The sequence below is a fragment of the Dipodomys ordii genome, unplaced genomic scaffold (assembly GCF_000151885.1).
Source record: "Dipodomys ordii isolate 6190 unplaced genomic scaffold, Dord_2.0 Scaffold82, whole genome shotgun sequence".
In the NCBI taxonomy this organism is placed as follows: Eukaryota; Metazoa; Chordata; class Mammalia; order Rodentia; family Heteromyidae; genus Dipodomys; species Dipodomys ordii.
The window spans coordinates 7,126,900-7,145,835 of record NW_012267298.1 but is presented as its reverse complement, the minus strand read 5'-3'; the positions used below and the strand labels follow the sequence as shown (position 1 = coordinate 7,145,835).

Sequence of the window (18,936 nt, the reverse complement as noted above, 5' to 3'; positions counted from 1 at the left end):
CATGGCCAAAAAAAAAAAAAAACAAAAAGCAAAAACAATGCTGAAGAAAAACCTTATTTCTATTATCTGGAGTTCATTTTGATAAGTATTATTTTCTATGATCAGAGGCACAAGGCATTGTGCCTTGCATCACAAGGTTTTTTGAGCTGTGCTTTTTGTTCCTACTCTGCAACAGAATTTAGAAAACATAGAAATGCATTGTATTTGCCCATACTTGTCCAGTTTTCTTTGCTTTTTTCCCCCTCTCTTTTTAATGTTCCAATTATGTTTAATCTTTTCCTGTCTGCTTGAAGAACTTCTTTTAGCCACTTGTGTTTTTTTTTTTTTTTTAAGGTGATCTCTGCTGGGACAAATCTTTCTGGTCTTCCTTCCTCTGAGAATGTCTCAGTTTCTGAAGGACATCTTCACTAGTTATGAAGTTCATCTTTGTCTCTCACACTTGGAAAAAATGTATTACTTTCTTCTGGCCTCCACTGTGTCTGATGAGAAATCTGCTATCATCCAAGCCATTTTCCTATATGGGAAATTGTTTGTTTGTTTTTGCTTCTTCCAAATTATTCCTTTATTTTTAATTTAAAAGGTATTTTGATGACGAAGCCAGGTACCAATGGCTCACACCTGTAATCCTGGCTACTTAGGAGGCTTAGATCTGGGGATTATGGTTCAAAGTCAGACTGGGTAGGAAAGTCTATGAGACTCATCTCCAGCTACTCAGCAAAAAGCTGAAAGTGGAGCAAAACCCCCCTCAAGGTACCCAGGTACCCAGGTCCTGATTTCAAGGCCCAGGACTGGCACAAATTAAAAAAAAGTTTGATAGATGAAATGAATTTTATTTGGGATTTGTTCAGCTTCTTGGATCTGCAGTTTACTACCCCACCTTCAGCCCATAGTGAGCAGTGTTCAGCTACTACTTCTTTGGCTGTTCTCAGTCCTGTTCTCTTCCTCAGCTCTGGGACTCTGATGACACTGAGGTTAGCTGGTTTTCTGTGATTCTGCCCTCCCCCAGGCTCCGCTTGCGGTTTGCTCTGCAGTTCTGATCATCTGCTCCTGTTACACCGGCTTCTGGATCACGAGTCTTCTGTCCTTTGCTTGTCTTTTTGAGCCCATTCATTCAAGGCTCTTGGCTTTTTAGTTTAGTTTAGGTTTTGGTTGTTGCTGTTGCACTTTTCTGTGCTAGGTTTCCCATTTGGTGTTTCTCCTCCCTGTTTGTTGAGGCGGTCTGCCTTTCCCTTCATCATAGCACGTTCCTACTTGCCTGCAGTGGCATTTCTCTGGCATCCACGATCTGCCATCAGAGCACCCTGACACCTGTGCCAGCTCTTCCTGCTGGTCATGGATGGCCAGTCTTCTGCTTGCGATTTTCCTGGCTCTTGGGAAGTCATAAGAAATGACTCATAAAATCCTGGATGCTTCCGACTACGAGTGCCGGAATCTTCCTTAACTCCTATAAGGGAGGGTGCTGCCTCCTGACCGCCAGCAGACAGAGGTCCAGGCCCCGTCATATGTGCTGGACCTGGGTGGGGAGGTGTTCAGGCTCCCCCCAGGGCCTGGCTGGGACACGAGGCTGTGGGTGCATCTCCGCTCCGCCCTGCTGGGACCTGCTCTGGACAGCAGTGGAGCTGCTTTGTTGCGGGATGCTGGAGAGGGTCGAGGCTTCTCCCCAGCCCTTGCCTGAGCGCTGCCGCATGTTTTGACCTTTGGCTAGGTGGGATCGGCTTTTACTGGACGCTGTGAGCTGCCATGTCGGCTCTCAGCTTTCTTGTATTTCCTTACCTATAACATTCAGGCTGTCAAGCTGTCCCCAGTGAGAGGACTGCGAAGAGGTTCACCCAGCTCTGCCTCTCTGAAACTGTTAGCCACAACCTTTGGGAATTGCGCTTGCCCTGGCTGACATGGACTGCTCCTCTGGGCAGGCTACTGTGGTCTGGCCGTTCCCTGGGCTTTGAGCCCTGACTGCTGCTGAATTTTCTCCGTGGCCTGCGTGCTTGTCACTTGTAGTGTGGGCCTTGGACTGCCTTTGCTGCCCTCTCTCTTCTTGCCACCAGTCTGCCTTTCAGTTTGATTTTGATTTCAGTCTCTTGACTGGGACACACACTGTGTTAGGTCAGCCTGGGCGTGTGCAAGGTAGAGATGTGCTAATGGCAGACTCCTTCTGTTCAGAGGTGGGCTGTAGGGGCTGGCTTTGCTGTCCAGGCAGGCTGTCCTCAGGAGTGCTCCAGCCTCACGGTGCCCCAGTGGAGAGGGTGGACACAGAAACTGTCACTACACTGTTGCCCAGTCTGACCCTCATCTGCCTCCCTGGTGAGAGTCTCAGCCGTCTTTGTGTGTCCTGCTGAGTCTCCACATCTGGCTGGATGTGGCTGCAGGGCTTTCCTCTGGGCGCCCCGCTTCCAGCTCTTTGTGTGTGAGTCAGGGGTCCGCACTGCCAAGTCCTGAAGTTCAGTTCTGGACAGCTTCCCATGGTGGCTGTTTCTAACGTGGGTCCGTTGGAGATTATTGAGTTTTCACTCGGGGTCCTGGGATGTTCCATAACAGGCAGATACCATGGGACAGACCATGTGCTCTGCTCGGGGCTGAGCCTAGCTGAGAGCAGGGCTCTAGAGAGGGAAGAGAAGAGGAGGAGCAGAGCATGCGGGCCCTGGGTGGATAGAGAAGGCTGTGTGAGGTTTCAGTGGTGTTAGGAGTCCTACCCTCTCACCTCTGTCCATGGGGCATTACAGGCGGTCTGGAAGCATGCACACTGTGTACATACCGCTGCTGTCTGTCGGCTCCAAGGCTGTCTGGGGCTACTCGACACTGGACATGTACTCATGCTGTGGCTCTTGTAATCAGTGGCAGTGATCGTGATAAAAGCTGGTGTAAGAGTGGAGTCCCCCCCTTGTCTGTCTTGTTTGCTTCACCCTACCCTGGAGACTCAGAGCAGATGACTTAGAGAGACACAGTAGAGGGAAGAGGATGCTGTCATGGCTGTCACATGCCAGCACATTGTTCATGTTGGCTGGAGCCTGTGACTTCAGCTCACAGCTAGAGCTAGGCTGCCCCTCCTGTCCCTTACCTAAGGGATTTGGGGAGAGGTCCCTCAGAGCAGGCCAGCTCTACCTGACCATTTCTCCCCTCCTCCCAATCCAAAGGCACCCAGTCGCTCTCATGGAAACTTTTGGGAAGGGTAGACACTGAACTCCTTTCATCCTGGGGTTCCCAAGCCAAGCAGAGAGGCAAGAAGGTCTAGATAAGATGTAGATGATCCACGGTTCAGAGGTTAGAAACAGACACTTGTTTCTCCAGCCACTTTCCATTCAAGTAGTGCAGAGTGGAGACTTCCCAATGGCCAGTAATTCATAGGGAAGTGTGCTCAGCCTCTGATTGTCCTGTGCCGAGCACAGTAATTGGACCTAAAAATGCATCCACATTATCACATCTTCATCAGAACTAGCTGACAACATAATTAGGAGTGTTTTTTTTAGGGCAGCAATACACTTTTTCGTAGCAATCCACTGCAGACATGAAAGTAGGTTCTCTTGTTATTTTGATGGCTTCATAGTCCCTAACAGTTAGAATTGCAGCATGATCTGGCACCCTCCTTGTGTGCCTTGGCATTTTGTGCTTTGTACACTGCTTTAGGACTATCTTGCTGGGTGCTAGAGGATCATGCCTACAATTTTAGCTACTCAGGAAGTGAGATCTGAGGGTCACAGTTCAGAGGCAGCTTGCACTGAGCAAATCCACAAGACTCCATCTCCATTTAATCCGCAAAAAAACTGGGGCTAGAATTGCAGTTCAAGAGGTAGAATGCTAACTGTGAACGAGAAATCCAAGCACAAGTGCAAGGACCTGAGTTCCAGCTTCAGCATCAGAGTGTGTATACTCATGCATACGTGTGCGAGCACACAGAACATCTCTAAGGAGCACATAGTCTTTCACTACATCGAATGCCTTGTGTTCAAGAGGGTGCTGGGAAAGTGGAGGAAAAGAACAGGCTGGACTCAATCTCAACAGGTGAGGACTGTTTATTGAAGAACAGCAGCAAGAGACAGCAACCTTCCCTTGGGAATGGAGGTTGTGCAAGGAGGTGAGGTTGGAGTTAGGCTTTTATGGGGTCTGAGCAAGGAGACAGAGCTTATTTAATTCAGTACAGGGGAGGTGACTACAGGTACTGGCAGCAAGCAGGGTATCAACCTGTCTTGTGGTTATAACCATTCCCACGTGGTATAGTTTGTATGCATAGCGCTAATTGACTCTCTTATTGTTAGGGAGCAGACCTTTGCAAGGTCTCAAGCTTTTAATGTCCAAACAGCTCTAACATAAATACACTTAGGATAGTAACTTATATATCTGTCTTGCCTTGACTATTTGATCTTTTCAGGGTGCAGTTTTCAGCCTTCTGAGTACTGAAGAGGTGGCATTCCAACCTCTTAATCCTTTCCTGGTCTCAGAGTTCCCTACAGGTGAGGTCTACAATGGGGTGTTTATGGCCAGGCTTGGGTCGGATTGCCCTGCCTGCGTCAAGTATGTTGTGCATACCTGGGGTTTTGCCTGAAGTCCGTATGTGCTGCGGATAATAGGGTGCGAGTCAGTCCTTCACATTCCATCTTTAGATGCATGAGATTGAGCCAAGAGGGAGAGGTAAGTCCTGCAGAGGGTGCACCAGGCTTTTTGGCGTTGGGCTTCTGGGACAGGCTCTTTTTACAAGCCAACTTTGCACTGTTTGAAGCAAAACAGAACCTCTAGTCACATACTCCAGGTTGGTTGGTGGCCATGTCCTGCCCAGCTTGGCTCTTCTCTGCAGCCTTGCACCTCCAGCTTTTGCATTGTCTCTCGGCACGGGAGGGGCCTCTTTGCTGTACCAGTACATCTCTGTCCTCTGTTCCCCCAGGAAGCCAGGCCACTTGCTGTTGTCAGTTCACTGGGGTGGCCAGGGTCACACACACCAGGGCACATGGCAGACGAGTGACGGGGTCGTGCAGGGACCAGCAGGGCCAATGTGCAGACAGAGGAGGCATGCAGCTGGGCAGGGCCCTGGGGCTGGCCCCCATGGTTGAAGCAGCCATTGTACCTTCAAACCATGTTGCTTCCAGCTTTTGCTCTGCTTCTGAACTTCTGGCTCTCCTAGGTGCTCTGGGGTCCCCTGCCATGACTGTGCCTGCACCCTGGAGCTCTGTTTTTGTAGGCACAGCCCTGCGTTGGCAAAAGATCTACTTACCACTTGCATGTGTGTGTGTGTGTGTGTGTGTGTGTGTGTGTGTGTGTATGGTTATAGCTCAAGTGGTTGAGTGCCGAGCTGAGTAAGCTGAGCTAGCACAAGGTCCTAAGTTCAAATCCTAGTGCCAGTAAAGCAATAACAACAACAGACACAAGAGTTTGCCACCAGACATTACTGGGAATAGATTAGTAGCCCTGCGTATCGTTAGCATTTTAGCTTTGAACTTGGAGGAGCTCAGCCCATGGTCTTTAGCTAAATATATCTATGTCAAAACCAGGTGGCAGGACCTCTGGACCTAGTTTCTTGCCCTCTGGACTGGGGCCAGTTGCTTGATCCCTTCTGGCCTCAATTTCCTACCCTATGGGCTGGAGATTACAAACCCCATCCTGCTGAAATCATGGGATTGATGCAGGATGGGCAGAAAGCATGTTGAAATGACATGAAGGGAACATGAAGAGAAGGAAAAAGTGCTGCTGTAACCTCTTCTTTGGACAGCATTTAAAGTTCCTTAGGAAGAAAACATTCCTTGGAAAAAGTGAAATATTGATTGGCACCGTTCTTGAGAGAGTTTCATTGATGATGTGTTGTTTTGCTTTGTTAAATGTCGGTTTCATGCATTGTAGATGTGGGAGTCTCTGAGGTCCTAATGTCCCTGCTGCTTCCTGGTGGAGCACCCTTGTGAGTCCGGCCTGGGGTGGGCTCTCGGGAGCCCTGTGTCTTGCAGGGTTTTGTCTTCATCCCAGTAGAGCCAGGTGGCTGCTGTCCTTCGTTCTTGTCTTTTCTTGCAGGGCAGCTTGGCTATAAAGAGGAGGAAAGTGGGAATGAGAATCCAGAGAGGCTTTTGTTTTAGAATGGGAGAGATGGAGCATGGGAAATTCCAGTGGAAAGGGAGAAACGGGTTCTGGAGAGAGGAGCAGAACTGTGGCTGAGGGCGCTGCTTCTGCACCCCAACCAGCTCATTGTCTGGGAGCCTGGTATCCCTCATGCAGGCCAGGAGGGGCGACTGGGGGCCTCTGAGGCAGCAATCACAACACTTAGATGTTGGACCAGCGGTTCTGCCCCCTGCCTGAGGTAAAGGCCCGAGTGCTGCTCCCCGTGAGCTCTGGCCCGACGCCCGTGTCGTGGGTGCCACTGCTTGAGTGAACGCTGATGCCCACCACAGTGCCGCTGGAGCTGGGTGAGGAAGCAGGCGGGCGGGTGACATGGGATCGAGTGAGGATCAGGATGCAAGACTGCACAGAGCCCGAGGGCCTGCTGATCTTTTGGTCTGCCAGCCATTTGCCCAGCCTCAACAGCGCAGCAGTTCTTGGAGAGTGCCAGGTGGTTGAGACCCTGCGAGGTCCTGCAGACTGCGTGGGACACTAGGCCGCGCGGGGCGGTTTTGTGTGGCTCAGTGTGTACGAGCCTGCGCTGGAGGAGGAGAGTGGGCTGGACCTGGGATGGGATTTCCAGGTGCTACCCGACGGGGGGGGCTGGACGTGTCCAGGATGTGTGGGTCTGTCTGCTTCAAAGCCATGTCCTTTCCTTCACAACCATGTTCTTTTCCAGCCTAAGTGTAAGAAGAACAACACAAATTTCATTTTGGCGCCTGAATTTAATGTTGTGTGCCTATAATTATTTTATCACCCTGAGGACGAGTACTATTTTTTTCTCTCATTATGTCTTCTTGCTTAGTATCATGGGAAGAGCATAATGGACCGTTACCGAATTTTTGTGAGCAGCGATGATGTTTTAAATAGGAATTAATAAAAAGCGAGGATTCCTATCTTGGTTTTATTTTTCACTCTTGTGCCCATCACTGAAGGGCATCTTGGCTGCTGAGAAGCGGCACGTGGTTCGTTTTCTCCTTGCACCTGGTTGGAGTCTGGCTGGAACACACCACCCCTGGGCAGCGTTTTTGTTTGAGGGAGGGGTTCATCATTTGGACTCTGTGTTTTACCCAATGGGCTGGGCCACGCTGGAGTCTGGGCTCTTGAGTGGATTTGGGTCAGAGGGCAATCTATAGGAGACTCTTCTCTAGGAGAGACTTGAAGTACGGAAGAGAGAACGTTCTGGCATCTGGGGCCACTTGAGGTGTCTCTTGACGGGGCAGTCTGCTGGAGTCTGGCGGTGGTGCAAAATGGCAGCTCTTGGTGTTTTCTTGAAGCTTGAGAGTAAGCATCATTTATGTGATGGTGAAATAAAAATATTTTCCTGTTTCTTTTTTCTTACAGAAAACACGGCCATCTTCATGTGTAAATGTTGCAATCTTTTCTCGCCAAACCAGTCAGAACTCCTGTCTCACGTGTCTGAGAAGCATGGGGAGGAAGGGGTTCATGTGGATGACATCATCATTCCCCTTAGGCCTCTGAGTACTCCTGAGCCCCCCAACACGAGCAAGGCAGGAGAAGGTAAGGGCAGTCGGCCTGCTGGGGGGAGTGGGGTCTGTAATGCCCACCTTCTATTTCATGGGCGTGGCAGAAGCCTAGAAATCTCACCCAGAAATTCCCTAATTGCCCAATTGCAGATTTTCTCAAGTAAGAGCGGGACTTTGGATTTCCCCATCCCAGCTCCTGTAGTTGCTCCTGCAGGGCGTGGCCGGTGGATGAATGAGTGAAAGGAGATGGTGGTATCCATGCATGACACCAGCAACTTGTTAGGGAAGTGTGGATTGAGCCTGGCTGGAGTACTGAATAACTTGAGGCAGCTGATCAGCATCCAGCCCTCACTCATTTTATCTGAAAAATGAACAGAGCTGTGCAGATTAAGTCAGGGGTATCCTACAGTAGCCAGGACGACACAGAGAGAACGATTAAGGAACACCCTTGCACATAATCAATAAATTAGTATATATAATTTCAGAAATAGCATTTCCACAGCGATCGTGGAAACCTCCAGCAAGGATTCACGTTGTGAAGCTCTGCTTCATGCAGAATCCTAAGGTTCACAGTCAGCGTGCAGAGTGAGATACATCTTGTCGGCAGTGGGAGAATGGCGTCAGGTGGAGCAGGTTGTGTGGATTAGAGGGGCCGTGCCGGCCCTGTAATTAGGTCCCCACAGATGTCAGAGAAGATATTTATCACAGAAAGAGGAGGAGCGGCACATAGGGCTTAGAGTAGTCCCCCTCCAAACTGTTTTTAGGTGATGAGGAACAACAGCCAGTCTCCAGTGCAGAGGCCCTGTGTGTGGTGGTAAATGTCTCATTGCAGGATTCATTAGCCACAGTAATAATCCAGTCAGTCTTCCCTGGGAATATTCAGACTGGCATTTCTAAACAGGCTGGCTTATTGATCGTCTGTTGGACACCATTAACAAGGCGAGGCTCCAGACAGACAACGCTTGGTTAATAAGTCTCTCTGGCCCATTCCCAGGTGCTGGAGAACCACACCTGACAGAAGATGAAGTTGTTGAAGAGTTAGGCAGTTCTAGTGGTTAGCACTTGTGGCATTAGAAAATGCAGCACCTGAAACTGGCAGTGGCACAGGAGGAGGAGTTGGCCCCTGACACCATCACCATCAGCAGGTGGTGGTGTGAGCGAGGGGAGTTGCACACAGTCAGCCTACAGCGTGTGCTCGGTGCTCTGAGGAAAAGGGAGGAGGGAAGTTTGTGTGGAGCACTGAGAGCATCTTGCAAGCACCAAGGGCCTGATATTCAGCCTGTCCTGGTGGGGTGACTCAGGGCCTCGACTCCTGGTCCCAGGGAGGAGCTGTGCACACCGTTTTCTGGGGCCTCTTCCTGCAAAGCCATCCTCATGCCAGCACCTTCTAAAGAGCGTGGCTTCCCACACAGAGAGGTGCCCCAGGCTCTTGCCAGCAACCTTGAGTGTTTGTGTACCTGCTTCTGGGGTCAAACATGCAGGAACACAAGAAAAATCAGCTATTTCTTTTGGCTTAATTTGTGTGGTAGACTGAAGCCATGTGAATTAATGTGGAAAGAATGTGAGAATTGCTCTTGTAAACGCTTTAGTTCTATATTCAGGTTTTCTTAAGATTTTCCTCTTTACTCAGTGAGGTGTGAATAAGAGACAATAACTTCACATTATCATTTCTTTATAAGAAATGAGTCAGATAGATGGTGCATTGGATAAGACGCACACGGATGCCCACGCTGGTGTCTCATGAGGTGTGTGCTCTCACTTCTGACCCCCCCTTGTGGTAGCACCGTGCACCTTCCCTTCCTGGCGATCTGACCCCGCCACCCTCTCCCAGAACCACTCTCCCCCCAGCCCCCAAGCCCATTTCTTCCCCTTACCAGTGGTCTTAGCTTCAAGCCCTGCTACTGGCAAAGTAGCAGTTGACCAGATGCATGGCTGTGCCTTTACCTGGCCTTCAGCGTGGCTTTGCCCAGCTCACTCTTACCAATTCTCTGGAGTTGTGCAGCTTGGGACCACCTTGCAGGATCACTGGCCGTTCATGGGATTAGAGCCCCTCCCTTGGAGCTCCCAGAACACCTGGGTCTCAATTCTGTCCTTCCTGTTCACTGTGCTGTCTTGTTGGTGAGGGAGTTTCTTTGGAGGGGCCTTGGCCCCATTTATCTCTATAGGCTGAGGTCCTGGCACAGGGCCTTCCCAGTGTGCTAAGTGAAAGAAGCACTCTTTGAAGTTATTGTTGTTTTCTTTTCTTTTTTTTGGGGGGGTCCGGTCGTGGGGCCTGAACTCTGGGCCTGGGCGCTGTCCCTCAGCTCTTCAGCTCAAGGCTAGCGCTCTACCACTTGAGCCACAGCACCACTTCCGGCTTTTTTCTTTTTTGCTTATGTGGTGCTGAGGAATTGAACTCAGGGCCTCAGGCATGCACGGCAAGCACTCTACCACTGAGCCACCTTCCCAGTCCATGTTGTTTTCTTTTTCAGTAGAATTGGGTTTGAACTCAGTTTCCTGCTTGCTAGACAAGTGCTTTGCTACTTGAGCCACTCCCCTGAATTTTCTAGTTTTGTAAGTTGGAAGGGAGGCTATTTTTAATAGGTTTTTATTAGTACATGTTCGTTATAGAAGATGATATTCCCATATGCTTACAAAGTGCCCTATCAAAGTCACTCACCTCCCACATTCTCCCTCATTCCCTCCCGACAACTTCAACAAGTTTCAATTTTCTGTTTCATGCATGCAAGTAAAGTACTCCACAAGTTCACTCTCATTCATCCTCTCCATTGGTCCTTCCCTCTCCCACTGATGCCTGTCCTCCAACAGAACCTGTTCTACTTTCTTGTCATTCAATTTTTTTTAGTGTATATTAATTGTACAGAGGTTTCAACCTGTGTGTATATTTTACTTTATTTAGATCGACCTCCTCTGTTGCTCTCTTTCTCTAGAACCACTCCCCCACTTCTGTAACAGCTTTCAGTGGGATTGCTCCTGAACACATAGATCCCATGTATTCCCACACCATTTTTCCTCCAGCATTCTCCTGTCTTCTCTCACAAACAGTTGCAAACATATGCATATGTATACGTGTGTGTGTGTGTATCTATGTATGTGGACATCTTTTTTGTCTAGATTCTACAAATGAGAGAAAAGAACTTGGCTTATCTCATTCACCCTGATGACCTCCAGTTCCATCCACTTTGCTTCAAATGATGTAATTTTATTTGTGGTTAAGACCGAGTAATATTTCATGGTGTGTGTGTGTGTGTGTGTGTGTGTGTGTGTGTGTGTGTGTACATATATATATATATATATATATATATATATATGTATATATGTATGATATTTTGGAAGGGAGATTGTTGGTTTGAGATTTTTTTTCCCTCAGCTTTATTGATGCATAATTGACAAAATGATACAGATTTAATCTGTGTAATGTGATGATATATGTATGTATTTTGAATTGCTTACCATGGATCAAATTAATTAATATTTATATAACCTTACCTACTTATAATTTTTATTTTCTTTTGTGATCTACTCTTAGAAAATTTAAGCATACAATAGAGTATTGATAGCTGTAGTCACCATGTTCTACATTAGATTTCAGTAATTTATTATTAAGCAAATGAAAAGTTTGTATTCAAATTTAAACCAACATCTCTCCATCCTTCTCCCAGAAGACAGAATTACGCTCTTCATTTCTATGAGTTTTTAAGATTCTTCATGTAAGATCATAAACTATTTCTCATAACTCATTGTACTTGATATACTGCCCTCAAGGTTCATCCATGTTGTCCTAAGTGGCAGCATTTCTTTTTATTTATTTCTTTTTTTACTTTTTTTTTGTCTTTTCTTTTTTGGGACTAGGGATGGAGCCTGGGATGTTGTACTTGGTAGGCAAGCACTTTGCCATTGAGCTATATCCTGGCCCAGGCAGGATTTCTTAAAGTGATATATACGTGTGTGTGTGTGTGTGTGTGTGTGTGTGTGAGAGAAAGAGAGAGAGAGAGAGAGAGAGAGAGAGAGAGAGAAAGAGAGAGAGAATGAATGTGTGTCTGAGAGATAAAACAAGTGTGTGGGTGGGTGTATGCGAGAGAGAGAGAGAGACAGACAGACAGACAGACTGAATGAATGAATGAATGAATATGAATGATTTTTTTTTATCATTTCAGTCTCCTCATCCATCCATTAGGCTGTTTCCATGTCCTGGTTGTTATGAAGGGCGCTGCAATAAACATGGGAGTGTAGTTATCTTCACAAACCATTGATTCAGTTTCTTTTTCATATATAGCCAGGAATGCAATTACTAAATTGTATGATACACCTGCTTTTTATTGTTTGAAGAAGTCCCATACTGTTTTCCATAATGGATATATACATGTGTATTCACAACAACAATATGCATGATTCTCTTTAATTCCTTGCTACATTTGTTATCTCCTGTCTTTCTGATAACAGCCTTTGTGTGAGCAAATATTTCATTGTGGTTTTATTTAATGTTTGCATATTTCTGATGATTGGTGATGTTGCATACCTTTTTATGTACCTGCTGGCCATTTATATGACTTTTTTTGTAGAAATGTCTATTTAGGTTTTGTTCATTTTTAAATTAGGCTTTTTTTTACTACTCACTAGAGCTCATGAATCTTACCAGAATTATATATGAATTTCTAGTATATTTTAGATATATCCCCTTAATACATGGCAAGTGACCATGAGTAACTTAAACCATAAAAAGTAGAACCATATAAAAAAGAGTGAAAACTCTAATAATCACATTCTTACCACTGAGCTACATTTGTGTTATTTTTCTTTATTAAACAATTTTCTTTTGACTTAAATTCTTCTTGAATACATTCCCTTTTTTGTTTATACAATTAAGGAGTAATTGCTTATGTAGTTTAATCTTAAAAGAGTCTTCTAAGACTTTAAATTCAGGTTCTTAAGATGTGAAAATTTCTTTAAAAGTCTTTCATTAAGAACTCCAGCTCTTCCTTTTTCTTTTGTATTAGTCTATAAAATCTGAGGTTTGTAGAGGCTTAGTTTCTCTCTAATGATTTTCATTCAGGTTTAACCTTCACAATTCATTTTAACTTGAGAGATACTTGAAATGGTTTAATTAAACTTTTAACTGAGCAGTAATTGATTTATTATTTTGGCCTCCTGCTATAACATAAAGGCTCTTAAATCCTCTGGTTTATCTTATAGTATATCTGGTATATCTGTTAATCTTTTTTTTTTTCTCATGTAAGATGACCTTTTGTGTTTCCCCCTTTTCCTAATCAAATCTCTGGCTGTGATCCAGGAAGAAATTGCCTAATGGGCTGAGCTTGTTCTTCGTAAGAATATCTGTGCGTGTGCATGCATGTGCCTGTGTGATTGTGTCTGTGTATATAATTGTATGTGTGTATATAATTGGGTTTGTGAGAGCGAGTCTTGGGTATGTGTGTGTACACACATGTGTATGTGCATGTGCAGAGGCCAAGGCAGTTGTGCTCACTTAGGGAAGAGCATATATGGGGTTCCTAAGCTTGTTTTGGCCATTTCTCAACTTATCCTTCACCTTTTTTTTTTTTTTGTCAGTCGTGGGGCTTGAACTCTGGGCCTGGGCTGGCTTTGAACTGCGATCCTCAGATCTCAGCCTCCTGAGTAGCTGGGATTGCAGGTGTGAGCCACCAGCACCTGGCTCCTTCATCCTTTATCTTGCCCTCACTTCCCTTTTCCCATCCACTTCCTGTTCACTGTTTATTGTTGTGTGCCTGGGTGCTGTGCTAGGTGTTGTGGGTACTGGTGTTGGGTATCCTCTGCCTGGTAGATAGCAAGATCGGGGCTTCCCTGGGGTTGAGTCTGGGCTGCTAATGTGGGGGTCACATACCTTAGTTTGAGGGCAAAAGGAGGCTTCCTAGGGAAGATCACGTGTAAACTTAACCTTATTGTATTGTCTCTTCTGGACATCTGTCACAAATACAATCAGTGGGAGTGTATGGAGGAATGTGTCACTATTACTGTGTCAAGTTCCTTGAATTTGTGGCAGTCAGGTCTGAGTTCACATCCTGGTGCTACCACTGTCTAGTTCTGTGCCCTTGGGGCAAAGTAACTAGTCAACTTCCAGTATACTAGTCTGTAATGGGGTTGATGCTGATGGAGGTATTGGGGTAAAAAGTGAGGATAGACAGGTGAAGTCCCAATGTATTGTCTGAGGTATGTGTACCTTGTTACTGTCAGTTATGGCTGTAGGAAAGGAGCGGGCAGGGCATGCCTGGGGAGCCCGGGCCTCCCGGCTTCGTGCTGTGGGGCAGGGTGCAGTGTGTCCTCACAGAGGGGATGTCGCTTTCTTCAGAAACCTGAAAGGCTTGCGTTCTCTCTGTTCTGATAAATAATTCATCATCTCCTCTATTGCTTCCTGGGCCTTGGAAATAAATGTCAGGAAGATTGACTGTCAGGGCCCTAAAATGTTAGTCTTTCAGGATTTTCTGCAATCTTCAGCTGGTGAGAGTAGAGGTTGTGCTGCGGAACGCGAGCACCAGCAGGCTGCCATCTCCAGTCTACACCTCACAGGATCTGTGTGCCCTACTTCTAGCAGTGGCCTGGCTGGGAACGTAATGCTTTCTTAGAAGAGATATTCTAAATCAAAATGTTAAGGTCTGTGGCCAGAATAATAAGCAATTACTACTTTATCAGCCACCTCTAAAGTATAAAGCTCAGTATTCTAATGGATCACTTTTATTAACAGAGATGATAAAATAGAATCTCTTCTGTTTATTTCCTGTTGGAAACCAACACTGGGTGTGTATGTGGGGTTGATCCAGGGCTGCCTAACTCCAAGCCAGCATTGTCTGCACCCCATGCATAGGCTGATTTCCTGTGATGAGTAGAGCTGACCTTCATTGTCCTCCAGACGATAGGTTGTTTTAACATCCGCTGCTCAGACCTGAGGGCTATGGTTCAGAAGGTAAGACTTTTAACTGGGGATCAAGAAGCCCGGGGATCAAGAAGCCCAAATGCCAGTTCTGCATGCTCAGCAGCTGGTTTTGGAAAGGGTGCCAAGCTGCCTGAACTGTCTGGTCTCCTTTTCCTTTTCCACTGGAGAAATTACATTTGCTACACTCATCTAGTGAGTTTTCATGAGGATGAAATGAGATGATAGCTGGGAAAGTGTCTCACAAACTCGACCGATGCACAGATACGCCATTACTTTATTACATTTTTTATTTTGCGAGGTTATTTTTCCATAGTGCTCAGCTTTTACATGAACACTAAAGCCTTGCCTCAGTTCTGTAAGAGGAGCTGTCTCAAGCTGCAGTTTTGCAGCCAGGTGAGCATACACCATGGCTCTGCCCTTTCTTCTGGTTGGAGACTAGGAACTCAAGAAATGATGCAAACAATTGTGTTTGTTCTTTAGTATTATCTATAGATCTAGTTCAGATCCCGTGGGACCCTAGAATTAAAAACCCAGATCTAGCCTCAGGGTTTGTGGTAGAAAGAGAGGAAAAAGGGACACCATCAGGAAGCCAGGGGTATATGATATATACTGTGCTGTGGCCCAAGGCAAGCAATGGTTAGGGAGATCTTGCCCTGCTTCAGTAGCTTGGATACTTCTCTTGGAGGAGGAACTGAGACTTGAACTGAGATACTAGGATGTGAATTGGGGGAAGGGGTCTGATTTCAAGTGAGAGATGATCACAGGCAGGAGGAGTAAAAGAAGTAGATCACCTATGCATGTCTTAAATTGCACTGAACCATGGAGGAGGAGGTAGAGGAAAGAGCAGGGGAACATGTCTGTGTGTGTGTGTGTGTGTGTGTGTGTGTGTGTGTGTCTGCACGCACGCGCGCATGCATGCATGTGTGCTGAGTTGGATCACATGCTAGAGAACCTAGAAAGCCTGGTAAATTTATCCAGATGATTGCAAAGTTCCAGAGCCGGTGAAGACAGTGAGACAAAAGCTGGAGGCAGAGAGAGCTTAGAGCAGAAGGCTGGATGCTGGAGACCCTGTGCAGGTGCGAGCTGCCCAGCCATCCTGAGCAGGGACGGGGTTCACTGCACACAACTGCAGGAGCTCGGCGGCAGGCTGAGTTAGGGGATTCAGGAAGAAGAGTCGCTGGCAGTCCATTCAAATGTGTTGACAAAGAGGTACAGTTTTCTTTGTGCAGTACCAGGATTGTCAACATTTTTGTCAAATGAGGGAAGTAGACAGCAGTTTGCTTCTAGTACTTAAGCTGTTCTGAGTTCATTTATGAATATTTCATTTTAGCTAACTAATTGGTTTGGAGTAGCTGAATTACGGATGTGGAGGATGGAAGATTAGTTTTGTCATCCTTGTGCTTGGGGCCTTCGGAGGCTTTCAGGGCCAGTTTGCTCTTCCTTGACTGCCAGATCCCAAGCTGCATGTCTGTGTCACTTCAGTCCACCTGCATTTACTGCTCATGGGCTTGGGTGCTGAGGGGCAAGGACTGTGCCTTTAAGGAATCTCTACTCTGCGGGCAGATGTCAACTGGTGGCATGTGGCACTGTTCCTGTTGGACAGCCAGTACATCATTGTTCCGTTCCCCCTCCACTTCTGCGTCCTCAAGAGCGTGCTCTGCAGGTGGCTGGGGTACTGCCGTGCTAGGTGTACTGATTCCTTAGATTAAGGATTCTGTTCCCCACTAGTCTGCCATGACTTTGGGAGGTCCTGAAGGCTTTCTCTCTGATCAGCTAGCTATGCACTGTAGTTTCCTTCAAGCCCAATAAATTTCTAGAACTCACAGAACTAGCTGTAGGCAAGGCTCATTGGTAGAACACCAGCCCAGCAAGCACTAGGCCCTGAGTTCAAACTCCATTGGCATGAAGAGTTCACAGGATTACATTTAGGATTATAGTCTAGGATAAGGAAGGGTCTCCATGGAGCTTTGGGGCCCTGTGGAATCTTGGAAGCAACGTCTTCAACGAATGAGAGTATCCAGAGTATTTCTACGCAGGAAGTCAGCCAAGCCTGCCTGTGTGCATCCGGTTGGGACTCAGTGGCATGTTTGTCACTTGCAGCATCTGCTGCCCCAGAGGTTCTGACTGACGCGGCTGCTGCTCACTCCTCTGGAGGGTGGAGCCACTGTGCTGCCTCGCAAAGACCCCATCACAAATCGCCCAGAGGACAAAGACACACCTGCAGGAGGGACATCAGGGCCTGAAGTCACCTCCTAGTCACCCAGACAAGGCTGGGCCTCCCTTTGGGTTGAGATCATTTTTGACTACACAGCCCTATGCTTGGAGAGCATTTCAGAGCTGTGGCCTCTTTCTGTGCGGTAGGCCTTCGTTTCCTTGCTGGGTCAGGGCTTCCATAAGCGAGTCTGTAGCTTGGCTGATGTGACATGAGATGGGCATTTTATAGACTCCGCTACTCCTCTGATACTAATTGTTGCCTTTGAAGGTTGGATGTGTTGTTGTGAAGAATAATAATAGGAGCTTTCATGACTTTGAGGTACAGGCCTTGGCCTCACTCTGTGATTTTATTCCTTCCTCTTGTGTGCTCCCATGCACAGGACTGGTTCTCTGAGAAATGCAGCATCTGTCCTTGGCAGAGCTCAGTGCTGGCAAGGGATCCAAGGGCCTACGGTATCTCTTCTGGGCCTTCACCTTGCCTCCCCAACACGTCTGGTGAGGTGGAGAGATGGCCGAGCTTGTGCTGCTGCCACGGCCAGAGAAGGTTCTGGCTTGGATCCTTCACTAGGACCCACATCCTTGGTATCACGGCTGCATGGAGGCCCTGCTCCAGAGAGGTCCCTGTTTCTGCCCCATTCTGGTGCCTGGACTCCCTGAGTTCTTGGGGACCCTGTGCCAAGTAGATTTCTTGTCCAAAGTGTTTAGGGTCACCTTTCTCTTCTCTGCCTCTGTGGCTTTCCGCAGAGACTTGGATGTGCCCGTGACCCTCTGAATTAAAGGACCTACTTGGTGATGCAGTGGATAGTCACTTGTGCTTTGCGGTGTAGTCACAGCTTTAGAGAGAGCAGGAAGGGCCCCAGGCTGAATGTGCACCGGGGATGGTGCCTGTCCCAGGACTCCTGCCTCTACCCGGATGCTATGCCAGGACAGCCCTCTTAGGCAAGTTGTGTCCCCTAAACCACCCCACTCCGTCTTCGCGCAGCTGTACATGAGGCTCTGCTCCCAGACCCCCTCCCCTCCTCCACTCCCCTCTTCATTCTGGAGCTGCTAAGGACGAGAAATGCCTCTGCAGGTGGTTTGAAACTGGTTCTCTTGAAGCTCTGATTGGGCCCTTTCAAATCAGTAGGTCTCCAGGAAACTTGCAAAGTATCCTTACTGTCTTTTGCCCTATCATTTGTGGCTTTAGGTTGTAATTACTTTTTTGTTGTTGTTGTGACAGCTTGACTCCTTGAAATAATCTGAATAGTTGTGTAACTCATTAGGGACATGACAAGCTAAGCAGCTGTGAGTCGTTTTGCAGAGTCCTGAAGCAGTTTTTGAGGACTAGGTAAATGGAGATGATGGTTAATGAAGGGCAGGGTTTGTGGACTGGAGGACAATACGCCAGCTCATACCTTCTAGCTTTACAGTAAGAGTGTGTGCAGAGGTTCTGATCAGCTCACAGTCTTGAAGCAGAATCAGTAGTGTAGAATCAGTTGCCCATTAGAATACATATATAGTGGTATTAGTGCTAAAAATGTTTGCAGTGAGTCATGTTTGAAACTGTTCTCATCTCTTCATTTTTAATACAATGTGAAGCCCGAACCTCTTTTTTTTTTGTGGGTCATGAGGCTTGAACTCTGGTCCTGGGCACTGTCCCTCAGCTCTTCAGCTCAGGGCTAGCACTCTACCAATTGAGCTACAGCACCACTTGTGGTTTTCTGGTGGTTTATTGGAGATAAAAGTCTCATGGACTTTCCAGGATGGCTTTGAATCACGATGCTCATCTCTCAGCCTCCTGAGTAGTTAGGATGACAGGTGTGAGCCTCCGGTTCCCGGCTGAACCTGTTCTTATACTCTCCCTGTATTCCAGACAAGAGCACTCAGCCCCTGAGAGGAATAATTTGTCTTGGGGCCATTAGAACAGGTTTGAGTGCGTGTCTCGGCCCTCCTGTGACTCCATTGTGCTGTCTTGCTTCCTTTACAGAATTGTTGGTGATGAAGAGGAAGAGAGGCCGGCCGAAGGGGTCCACAAAGAAGCACAGTGCTGAGGAGGAGCAAGCAGAAACAGTCGTGAGCCCAAGTGAGGATGGGCCACTGGCTGCGGCGGAGGCGAGCGGCCTCAGCCCCCGCAGCCTGGAGTGCAGCAAGTGCAGCCGCAGGTTCTCCAACACGCGCCAGCTGCGCAAGCACATCTGCATCATTGTGCTGAACTTGGGGGAGGAGGAAGGAGATGCAGGTGAGAGCTGCCAGGGCTGCCCATGCGAGCCATGCGCTGTG

General features: G+C 47.4%; 1 protein-coding gene across 1 annotated transcript in view; it reads left to right on the top strand.

The window, feature by feature from the left end:
• The first annotated feature begins 7,413 nt into the window (after nucleotides 1–7,413).
• The window catches only part of Zfat (zinc finger and AT hook domain containing), a 128,179-nt gene continuing 116,656 nt past the window's right edge, over nucleotides 7,414–18,936 (top strand). The window contains exons 1-2 of the mRNA XM_013025216.1: nucleotides 7,414–7,590; nucleotides 18,644–18,895. Of these exons, the coding sequence (XP_012880670.1) occupies nucleotides 7,431–7,590; nucleotides 18,644–18,895 (412 nt within the window). The 5' untranslated portion in view covers nucleotides 7,414–7,430. The remainder of the gene's footprint in view (nucleotides 7,591–18,643; nucleotides 18,896–18,936) is intronic.